Source organism: Pagrus pagrus (assembly GCF_965226575.1).
Source record: "Pagrus pagrus genome assembly, chromosome: 18".
NCBI lineage: Eukaryota > Metazoa > Chordata > Actinopteri > Spariformes > Sparidae > Pagrus > Pagrus pagrus.
Genome location: NC_140202.1, coordinates 28,062,460 through 28,074,959, shown reverse-complemented (window position 1 = coordinate 28,074,959; position 12,500 = coordinate 28,062,460). Strand labels below are relative to the sequence as shown.

The 12,500-nt window shown below is 41.6% G+C and overlaps 1 protein-coding gene across 4 annotated transcripts in view; it reads right to left on the bottom strand.

Annotated features, from left to right (window-relative positions):
- npas3 (neuronal PAS domain protein 3) overlaps positions 1-12,500 on the bottom strand; it is a 255,037-nt gene that overhangs the window by 14,026 nt on the left and 228,511 nt on the right. For all 4 annotated transcript variants that reach the window (XM_084380744.1, XM_084380745.1, XM_084380747.1 and 1 more), the window contains 3 exons: positions 11,265-11,383; positions 7,658-7,851; positions 5,204-5,310 (listed from right to left, as the gene is read on the bottom strand). In XM_084380744.1, the coding sequence (XP_084236870.1) occupies positions 5,204-5,310; positions 7,658-7,851; positions 11,265-11,383 (420 nt within the window). The remainder of the gene's footprint in view (positions 1-5,203; positions 5,311-7,657; positions 7,852-11,264; positions 11,384-12,500) is intronic.

Here is a 12,500-nt window from a genome sequence, read left to right as displayed (position 1 = left end):
TTGCTAACTTTGCCTCCATTGTTTTTCTCCTGACTGATGTTTAACACAATCTGATGCTTTTATTGTGAAAATTAGAGGTTATCTTGCACTCTTTCCTGTTTTCTCTGCAAATCTGTTTTTATTTCATTCTCTTTAACGCTGCAGCAGATGAGAAGACAACATCTCTCTTTAATCCATCTTGTTTTTCTGAGATCAACTCAGATTTCTACTCAATTCTTTTGAAGATACTTTCTTTATTTCTATAAAACCACGAGAACCTCGTTCTTTCCTTCATGCTCACATATCCTCTCCTTACTTGAAGCCATCTCCTCCTTTTTCTCAGTTTCTTTTTAACACCAGCTTTCTCCACCCAACACTGCATGTGATTTTCTCTTCTATACGTTCCCCTTTCTTACTCCTGCCTTTTTTCCTTTCTTATAAAGAAGACAAGTGAAACGTCTTCCTCTTTACTTGTCTCTCCTTGAGAAAATGAGCATTTTTGTCCTCTCTTCTGTCTGCGAATCACTCATTCCCATTCCTCTCCCTCTTTGAGAGAAGACGACTCTCTCTCTTCATCCCCTGTGCCAAGTATTTCTCTGTTTTTCCCTCTTTCTCTGCCTACAAATCACTCGTTCCCCCTCCATCTCGCTCTCTTTCTCTTTCTGTTCTCGCGGTGGAAACGAGGACAGATTGACTTTGAGATCTGACCCGAGCTAAGACCGGCTGTCAGCAGGTAATGATAGAGACTTAGAGAGTGACGCCTTTTCACAGAGAGGGATCACGCCTCGTCCTCCACTTAAAAAGAAGCCTTTTAAAATTTAGATCCCTGTTGAGAGAACAGGCTATCCCTCTAAAATACACCTTGATCGATTCCCTAACTATCCGACTCCTGCAGCAGCGGGAGAACCGACAGCAGACGTGGAAATAAATCCCTCTAAAAAATCTGAGGCTGCGAGCTGCTGCTGTTCTGCACAAAGTCTTTTTCTCACCTAAAAAACCTGCAGCTGCTCCACAACAACACAACAACACAAAGACACAACAACACTCAGCTTCCTTTGATAACAACAGGGCTTTTTGGACTCGAACCTAAAATGTGCAATCAGACAGAGCAACGAAAATACTATAATCTGTTTCAATCACTGCTTTAGTAAATATTTTGGGAACTTTTCCTGCAGGTTGACCACAAGAAGCTGTTTCCAATTTTGGTTTCTGGGCCTCAAAAAGTCCTGAGATCAGACTGATGAACCTCTGAGTGTGCTGGTCGAGGTTACAGAGCAAGTTCACAAGTTTCTTGTTTGATATGATCGCTCTTCAGTCGTCGCTAGAACTGCAAGTCGTTATCGTCAGTCGTCTCCAAGATACATGAGAGCAACCGTCCTGAAAGACTCTCAGCTAAATGTCATGACGTTTAAATACCTCGCAGAAGAATCTGGCATGTTGGAAAATCTCAATACCATTTTTACATTTCATTCCCTCGCTTCCTTTCTCTTCACGTGGTTTCCTTGCAATCGCTCCACGCATCCTCTTTTGGATAATAACGAGAAGGTTTGTGCATCCACACTGATGGATTTTGATCCAAACCACGATGTTTTTCTATCCCTAACCAAGTGGTTCTTGTGAGAAGAGAGAAATATAAAATTCAACCTAAACAAACGTAAAGTTTCAACAAAGAAACGTTCAGTTTGAACTCATCTGTGGTTTTGCAGAAACGTACTTTACTCACTAACATTTACTCTGGTGACGGGTTGCCATGTATCCACGGTGGGAGGGACAAAATGGTCGCCCCGATAACAATGCGAGCATCCACACTAATGAACTACGACGTCCTGTAAATAATGGTGCCAAGCATGTTCTGTATAATTTACTTTTACTTTTGATAATTAAGTACATTTAATATCAGATACTTTAAGACTTACTTCAAGTACGATGTCAAGGTTGACTTTCATGTTTACCAAAGTAATACAAGATATCTTTACTTTTACTCAAGTATGACTTTTTTTCTCGGGTACTTTTTCCAACACTGCCATCACTGACAACACCCAAACCGGACCCGTCACCATCCAATTAGGCGGGAAGCTTCGGCACGTTTTGCTGAAACAGTCGGGAATCATTAGACGGCTGCTCTGAAATCAGCTCCCACACAATCAGCGGCGAGTTCATAAAGCCACCGAATTAAACTGCCCAAAGAAAGGCAGATTTCAGAACAATCTGCCTGCGCTCCGTTTGACGGGGAGAACGGAGAGAGAAAAGACACGGCGCACCTCCACCGCCCCGTAGCCATCCATTTCTGAAAGCCCCCCTTTCAGAGAGGAAATTAATTTTGAAAGAGGAAGAATAAAACGAGCAGCCGAGGTGACTGAAGGTGCTGTATTAGACTACGCTCGACTAAAACCAAGTCATTTAAACCGCTGGCTGCCGGCTCGCCTCCCTGACCTCCCATCCTCGCAGCAGCCACGGAGGAATAATCTCCCTCCGTATTTCACTTCCCTTTTTTTCATGTTTTACACATCCTAACCTCCCCCCTCCTTGTTCCGTCTGACCCCGCCGGGCCGCCGTAGAGTCACTTCCTGATTGCCACTCTGGATGTTCAGAGCTCAGGAAGTTTTGGAGAAGGTAATTGAAAAAGTTTGAGGGAGCTTCATGCTTTTTCTTTTTTTCTGGTGAGGTGTGTGACATGTTTTAGTTTTGTCATGAGTTATGGTGACTCCAGGAGGTCTGCAGGCAGGTGGAGAGAGATTTATTTTATTTATCAAATAGTGCCAATGTTTGGGTACAGGCTCGAGTGTAAAATGGTCAAATAAAGTCGCACTGAAATATGAAGAGCAAGAGCATAAAATAAAGCAGTTGTAACGGCCGTCGCCTCTTGGCAGGACACGACTTCACCTCACTCCCAGGTCAAAAAAGCATGGGTGGAGCTGAAGCAAGCCCAGTTAGTTAAACAAGCCCACCTAGCTGGAAGCTACCAAGCTAGCAAAGGCTAACAAGCTAAGTGAATTATGCCTCAGGTTATTCTTGTGAGTTTGACCTCAGGTCTATTTGCCCCAAACAGACAGATTACCTTGTACATTAGCTGCAGGACAGTTAGCTCAGTTTTGTCTCTGACTTAAGTTGGCACTCACCAGAGACTCCGTTTCTTTCTGTTAGCTTGCACTGTCTTTTCTTTTCTCATCTCTTCTCTGTACACTCATGAAGTAAAGTACATTTCCCTCCAATCAGCAGTCAGAAAGGAGACTCGTGGCTCGTTATGACAAAAACAAACTCTGTGCTCTCCTCAACTCCGGGTGTTTATCCCTCGAGCAGCTGTCTGCTGGTTAACGCTAACAGAGTTAATCTAAAACACCGGCGTCTGTCCCTCCCCTCCCGTCTGTTTGTCCAATGAAACGCACAGGAAGACGTATTATGTGTCTGATATTTGCATTAAAGATTCACTGCAAACGGTCATATATTAATATGACGTGAGCTTCCGTTAGCTTTGACCACAAATGGCCTTTACAGGGAGACTTTTTACTCTGATACTCTGAGTACATGTCAGAGCCTGTACTCTATTACTTTTACTGGAGTAGAAGTTGAATCAGTACTTTTACCAGAGTCTGTTTTTACACAAGTATCTGAACTTCTCCTGGAGGAAACAATGTGAGGACTGTTGATTCTCATAAACACGTTGTTACTGACGTCATTTAACCCGTCTTTACATCCCAGGAGTTCAGTCTGTAATAGAGAGCAGGTTTATTGTCTCGGTTTGTTTAAAGCCGCTTCTCAAACCAGGAGCGACTATCTGACTATCAGGTCTACTGAAAAAAAGACAAGAGAATCATTTAGAGGCCTTGAACGTCGGTAAAGTTTGGGTCACACACACTGTAAATACATGATAATGTTTAATGTGAATGCAGATAAAACTATAGAGTCTCACACTGCTGCCTGAGTCTGACTGCAGCAGAAAGTATCTGATAGGATCTGCCTGTAACCTCTGTCTGCGGTTTGACTCCCATCAGCCGTGTTGTCCTTGCTGTGTGGTTGTTATTATTTGGCGTTCCGCCCAAACGCCTTCACTGCCTCCGACACGCCGTGAAACGCTGTGCAGCTCTGAACGCCTCCTCAGCTTTTACCACCACAGTAAAGATCTGACTGCAGCAACAAACAGCACGCCGCAAATCATCCAGACAGCCACTAAACAGGGACACCGAACCTCTGCCTCTGTGTGTGCGTGAGGCGGAGTGTATTATGCCTCCTGACAAGGGTAATAAGACTGTAGAGTTGCTGCAGCAAGGAAACTTTTCAGAGATACACAAGAGAGAGGATTGTCTAAGTGGAAACTTTAACTAAGTTTAAATCTAGAAAGACTGCTGCTGTAGATGCCAGAGGGGGAAGAAGTCGTCCATAAACTGAATATCTTTGGGTTGCGGACAAAACGAGACATCTGAGGACGTCATCTTGGACATTTGTCACCATTTTCTGACAGTCTATCGATCAAACAACTTCAAATCGATATCAAGAGTAAAAACTACGGACTGCAAGACGACGTGATTATAAAACAGCTGTTTATCCTTGAAAAATAAATTTGATGTTTGTCAAAACTTAAGTAGTTTCTTCTCAGGAAAATCACATCGTCCTCATCAGCAGATTCAGTTGCGCTGTTATTCCGCTTCGCCGTCTGTACGACTGTTACAAAAGGTGGAATGAAGGGGCAGTTTCGTTCCTCCTCTGATCGGCCAGCAGAGGTCGCAACAGAGGCCAATCGACGTCTCGACAGGAGTGTGATGTTCTCATGGCGTTCACAGTCTGACAACAAAACAGATCCTTCACTCATCAAATAAAAGAGAAACCTCTCACACTTCAACCCACAAAGCAACGTTACAGGACCAAACAGTGATCTGGTAGCAGGTTGTGGCTTCATCCCGTCTGTCCGCCTGGAAAACAGCGTCCGTCCTCGGCAGAGAGAGTTTACTAGCGGTGATCATGTGACGGGATTTAGACCAAAAAACTTTAACTCACAATGTCGTTGTTGCCGTCCTTCTAACCGTCTCTGACAACTGACATAGAAAATAAATTCACCTCATTTGTTTTGGTTCTGCAACCGTGAGGACAAACAAAGGTGGCGTAAAGGTGAGCCGGCGCCAGAACAAGCACAACACCAACTGCTGTTTCTGTGAGCAGTCACCTGTAAGGATCAATGAGTGGACGTTATCGTCCAATCAGTGTAGAGTATGTAGTCAGGTGTACTCACAGTCCAGGTGACTCTGTCTGATTCCCTCCACGTCTTCAGCATGAATGAACTGGTAGCACCTCTTCCCCACGATGTCCACCGGAGTCAGGTCCATGTAGTCGCTGATCCTGAGACACAGAAGATCATTTAGTTTAATATCAAGTACATTATCGTTAATGCTCCGAGACACAACGTGTAAACTTTGTTATAATAAGAACGCAAATATTAGAAAATGTACGTTTTTTTTAAAGATTTTCTGAAGAAATATGATGTAGAGCTTTTCTGTCTTTTTTGTACAAATTACCTGAAACTCACCCCCAACAACAACAACAAGTTAAATGTAATCACTGTATTCTAACACCTGGAAAAGTAATTAACACCCTGTAAGGTTCAATGGAAACATTCACGTCAAGTCAGTAAATACGCTGAACCTTAGTCCACTCTCTGCTCGGCTGTTAGCCAGGAAGCTAATGTTATGCTAGCAAGCCAAAGAAATTCAAAATCAGAATTTAAATATTTACAATATTAATGAGGTAATAACACAAACTGTGAATAAACAAGCTGTTCTCAAAGGAAAATAAGGTCCCAGAACACTGTTTGAAGCTAGAAAGGTGGCAGGGTCCGCCACGTATAAACAAAGTAAGCAGTATAAATTGTGTTGTCCTTTATTTGTTGATTCAGTCATGAAAACAAAGAGTTTGTTTAGTTTGTTTATAATCAGCCACTGAAGATCAAATATTTCACTTCATTGATTATTTCTATTTTTTCATCCAATATTTTATTTTTTTCTGTGAATATGAATATTCATGTGCTTTTAACAGCAACACTACAGCGTTGCGAGCAGATTATAACACATTGTTTCACTGTGATGCGTCCTGGACGAACTCCTGTCTCCATATTTGTGACGCCGAACTGCAAAACATTGTGAAACTTTGAAACATATAAACTCGTCCCTGTGCAGTTCTGGTACTCGACGATTAAAAGATTCAGGGAAGAAGAAGAAGAAGAAAAAAAAAGAAAAAGCTAATAACTCAACAAACAGAGACTGAAGCCCGGCTGTCTATTGTACAGCTAACACACATCAGCTTTAAAAGGTTTAATTTGAGCAAATTCGCCACAGGATAGACGGAACAATTTCCCAGGTATCATTCTGATGGAGGACGGGTGGGGGGAGACTAATGTCTGGCAGGCAGATAACAGCACACTCTGTTCTTTAGAAAAAAACCATCCTCCCATTTTCTCATTCTCTTAGAAACTCATCCTCAAAATGGGGCTGTAATGGGAGCGACGCTTGTCTGTTCGCTTTCTGTCGCTCCGCATTGAATATCATCATCTGCCTCGCATTGTGTCCCTTTTTCCACCCACAAAAAAAGCAATCTGTCTACCATCATTTTTTCCTTCCTCTCTTTTTATAATAAAACATGAAGGTTTCTTTTTTTCCCCTTGGCCTGATATGAATCTCCGCGGTCGGCCGGTTAACTCCTGAGCGAGATCCTGATGCCTATCTGCTTTATCTGGACAGAAGGAAGCAGCCGGATCCATCAGCAACGTATTTCACTGTTAAACCAGGAGGATTGGGTCACACGTCCTCATGAATAAGAAGCTCCGACAAGCCAGACAACTTTTCTTTTTTTCTTTTTCCTTGAACAGCAGGTATGAAACATGAATGCAGAAACAGTCGCTAAAATGGAGTTTTAGGTTTAAGTGCTCAGAAAAACCTGATATTTAGTACAGAGAGCCGACACTGCCAACATCAGAAACAAATAACAAGAAGGAATAATGACGATAAAACGTTTGAAGCTCTTTATACAGTGTTGCTCTGATGTTTGTGTACTTATTATTATAGAAGCAAATTTTAAATTGTGTTGGACAAAAACGGGCAAAATCAAAAATACATAAATAAATATCTATAAAATGACTTTTTAGTTGAAGCTCTTTATGCAGTATTGCTCTAATGTTTGTATATTTATTATAATGAAACAAGATCTAAATTATGGAGGACTGAAACTGCCACAATCAAAAACAAAACTGAATAAATAAATAAATAAATAAATAAGGACTACAAAATTATGTTTTTCAGTGAAGCTCTTTAAAAAGTGTCGTTCCAGTTTTTGTACATTTATTTTTAGAGAAACAAATTATGGAGGACCAAAACTGCAAAATCAAAAGTCAAAATGAAGAAATAAAACATGACATAAAATTATATTTGATATTTCTATTTATTTATTTATTTATTTCCTATTTGAACATGTAAACTGTTGATTTTTGAGAATTACTTTATTGACATGGTTATACTTTACTTTGTTGAAAGCTTGTATTTAATATTGTTTTATTTTATTTATACAATATATTTATCAATAATTTCCAAAAATAATTTATCTTAAAAATAAATATCCGAGTAAAACTCTTTTTTGACTTTCGTTTTAAAATGTCTGCAAGACATATTTTCTAATGAAGACGTCGTCCCTCCTCTACCTGTTCTCGCAGTAGACGATCTTGAGGTCCATGTTGACTCGGGTGACGAACATTTGACAGTCGATGCGAACCTCGTTGATGGTCGGCGGCGGGAGGGCGTGAGCCACCACCACCATCCCCATGATCTGATTGGGCACCGAGCGGCTGTGCGTCAGAGCCATCCTGATGCGAAGACGTCCCGTGACGTGGATCACCTGAGAGGGAAAGAAACGACAGACAGAGGAAGAACGACATGAGTTTATATTTATATCATATTATTATTATTAGATAAGAATCCAGAAGTCACGACTGTCACATAATATTGAAGCAGAGGTCAGTTCAGATGAAAACAAGGTGAACCGACGGGAACTTTTTGTGGATTTCTCTCATATTTTTTTGTTCTCCTGAGCTGACTCTTAGGATGAAGTGAACGAGTGAGAAAGAAAGAAAGAAAGAAAGAAAGAGGAGAGGTGGAAGAGGAGGAGATGACAGACAGAGGGAGAGTGAAGGGTGTAATTATCCAGGGCTTTAAACTCGTGTGAAGCTTCAAAAGTCTGTCGGATGCGACGGATCTGCGAGAAATGTTAATCAGCTGCTGCCGCTCGCAGGGGAAATGTTTGTCTTTTAAATGCAGTGTCACTTTCTTTTCCTTTCTTTTTCTCCTGTCTCTCTTCACATGTGACAAATATGAGGTCAACAAGGAAGGATGGAGGACGTACAGTCAGGAAGTCTAAAGGTTCAGAGGTGTTTCTTCACACAGGTACGTCCACAACGCCTCATATCACCTGGACAGTATCTGATTATACCTCTCGCCACAAAACTGACCTGCAAACATTTCCAGCAGTTTTGTGGTGTTAAAACCAGGTGTATTTTAAAGAGACCTTTTAGGGAGACCTGGAGACATTTTACATCTGTTTTTGAGCATTTTTCATTTAAAAAAAAATTGTTTCTAACTGTTGCAAGCGGCTACTTTACGGCTTTAGCGTGTTTGAAGGTTGACTTGTTCTCTGTTGTTGGAGCTTTGTCCCTGTTGATCTGGACACGAGACATGAAACTGATATTCATCCTGTAAACTGCCGCTAACGGCTGCTTCCTCCTCCTTCAGGTCTCTGCTGCAACACAGAGGCTTTAAAACTACTAACTGTAACACTGTGTTGTGTGTGTGTGTGTGTGTGTTAGTGTTGCAGTGATGTGTGTGTGTAGTAATATATGCATACGTGTGGATGAATATTTATGTGCGTCTCTGTCTCCACAGCGATTTGCATGTGATCTGAGTCTGCCAGGTGGAACATGCTATACCACACACACACACAGACACACACACACACACACACACACACACACACACACACACACACACACACACACACACACACTCGCAGTACTTCATTGATAATGATTTTATTTTGCCTAAACAACAAAATAAAAGCATCCTCTGATTATTTGTCCTCAAATTTGTTTTCACTTTTCTTTCTTCTGAAATATTTTAGCTTCTGTTCTATTCATATATTGATTTGGTGAATTAGTCACGTTATCAATGGATCCATTTTTCTTCCTCTAAACTCTGATGTTTTGTCTTTGACAATAAAGTTACGGCAGCTTTCTGTCCGCCGTCATCCTTGAAGAGAATCAAGTACATTACTCTGGGATAAACCACCAGAGACCACACACACACACACACACACACACACACACACACACACACACACACACACACACTCTAACTAACACACACAGCAGTCCAGTGAATCCACTTAATCTCGCCTCTCGAGCTGTGAGCGGAGAGACGGTCACAAAACTTAAAGTCCTGATGTTATTGGTACTGAGATCTGGATACACACGCACACGCACACGCACACACACACACACACACACACACACACACACAGGTTTTCTTAATGCACAAAAAACAAGCATTAATGCACAGACACAAAGACGACGTCAAACCAAGGTCCCTTGAGTTTGAGGCGTATCAATTTATCATAAAGACATTGAAACTTTGTGCAGTTGCACAGTTTGGGGCTGGAAAGTAAAATGGCTGCCACGCGACATTTTTGCGATGGCGCCATATCTGAAAATTTACATTTTAAAACTGTACAAAGTTTCATGCTTCTATGAAAAAGTGAAAGTTGGATTATCTAGTTTCGTTATCGCAGCGTACCTGAACTCACCATTAACTGTTAATCTGAACATCTCATGATGTTTTATATGGCACCACTGTGATCACTGACCATCACAACATCGGGGGAGACGTCACCTTTTCTGTGTTATCATGTTTGGTTCAGGAGATATGAAGTAAAATACATAATTCAGGCATGGTGGAAAAAGTAAAATGGCTGCCACGTGGTGTTTTTGCGATGGCTCCATCTCTGAAAATGTTCAGGGCTCCAAGTTTCAGGCTTTTATGAAAAAGTAGATGATTTTTTCGGATATCATCTGGACTGTCTGGAGGCTGCAGATCGAAAACTACCAGCTCAGAGTTGCGACAGGCTGAATTTCTAACTTTCATCATATTTTAGAGAGAATCCTTTAAACAGCCCAACTGTACGGGAGTATAACTGTGATTGTGTTGCAGATTTAAATGATTAAAGTTAAAAAAAATAGTACAAGAATAAACTAAAACTGTTGATATGAATCAAACGCAAATTAAGATAGAAATATAAACAGTAGTATCATCAGCATAACAACAGAGTCAGGTCATACTTACTCTGCTCAAAAGTCAACTTTTCAACTGCTAATGAACTTCCTGTGCAGATATTTCACAATAAAAGCCTCCTGTGGGGCTCAAACACCATGATTCCTTCCTTTCAATGTCAGACATCAGCAGAAAATGTTGAGTTTCACTGGCGGGAGATCGACTGCTGTTGATTTTCTCTTCTGCTCCGTGTATCGATTTCTTTATAAATATAATTTTCTATCTCATTCAGTTTCCTACTTTGTCTTTTAACAAGTTTAATAAAAAGTATAAATCTGTATAAACTTAAGAGGAAGTTGTTGCATTATTGTTTTTATTACACTTAGAAGAGAGTTAGAACACCGTGGATGAGAAAATTCATATTTATAAGGAAATACTACACACACCTGAACCTGAAAATAAAAAAATACACACTATGAGTCTCACACACACCCACACCCACACACACACACCCACCTATTCGTCCACGGTAGGATTACAGATTTCCATATGGATCACTTCATTTGACGACAGATAGACTGAGGCTGTAAGCCAGCAGCTGATAACATATTCTCCTGTCACACACACACACTGGTCAGATCACATAATCCTGTCTCTCCAGGATGTGACGGAGAGTCAGCAGGTTTAGCATGTTAACACTGATCCTTTGTGTGTGTGTGTGTGTGTGTGTGTGTGTGTGTGTGTGTGTGTGTGTGTGTGGTCACGCTGCGGCTGCATATTTACACTCCTGCTGTGACAGAAAACAGAAACATGACGCCGCTGTGACCAAATTCACTTCTAGTTGCACCTTTAAAAGGTCGAGTGTGCAGCATTTTAGTGGCATCTAGTGGTGAGGATGCACATTGCAACCAACTGAACACCCCTCGCCTCACCAAAATGCTAAAAACAGCAAATTTACATGAGCTACAGGTGTGGACGTGTTGATCAGCTCACCTTATATCCTGAGGACTTGATGTGCACACCTCTCTTCGTGAGCGTCGACTTCATCCTGACGAAGAAGGATCGCTCCAGAGTGTTATCAGGAGCCAGGAGGCTGGGACTGCTCGACTCCACTGAGAAACACACAAAATACACAAAAACTTTTACATTTATATGTTTAACTTTTAGAGAAAACACTCAGCTCCAAACAGGGAAGGACACGTGTCCATGTTATGGATTCGATAAGACGGCCTACGTCAGTTCAAAGAGTGGAAAACCAACACCGGCTGAAACACGAGTGGAGAGATTTTAATCGGCGTAAAACAAATAAATACATTAATTCTCTCAGCGGGACCAGTCGGCCAATCACAGCTGCTGTCAACCTGCCAATCATCTCAAAGCAGCTCATGGCGATCAAACAGCGAGATGTCAAAACACGTCAGGAGCCGAGTCGAGAGGAAAAAACAAGACCAACAGGACGTTCAGGCACAAATTAAAGCCGCGTTAAGAAGAAATATCTAATTTGTTTGAAAGCTGCGATCGTCGTAGGTCATGATCGTCAAAATAAAAGTCTTATCCCACACAGGAAGTAGATTTTTTTTCCTTGGCGACGGCTCCTGAGAGCGAGACGCTCCATTTGTCAGCAGCCGAAATCAGCTGCATATTCATAACTCCATCCATCAGAGGGAGTGACGGAGGAGAGACAGCTGGGAGACGTCTCATCACACACACACACACACACACACACACACACACACACACACACACACACACACACCAGTCGGTTTTGTCACAGCTGAACCAGGTGTATTTAAGGACATCTCGGGACATTTCTAGATGTTTTTGTGGCGACCAAAGTCGACCATTTTTTTACAGGAAGTTCAACATTTCCAGGCTTTTTTGTGGCAAAAAAATCTGGTGTTTTTTCAGTAGGCCGGGGGACGTTTCCAGACTGTTCTTGGTAACCAAAACCAGCTATTTTTCACAGGAAGGCGGACCATCTCCAGCTGTTACTGTGGCATCAAACCTTGGTATTTTTAAGGCAACCTGGAAACATTTCCAAACAGCTTTGTGGTGATCAAAACTGGCTATTTTTCACAGGAAGTCAAAACTTTTCCAGCTGTTTTTGTCACAACAGAACCAGGTGTTTTTAAAGAGACTTTTCAGATGATTTGTGCCGACCAAAGCCAACAGTTTTCCCACGAGAAGGCGGACCATCTCCAGCTGTGTGCGTGACAACCAGAACTGGTA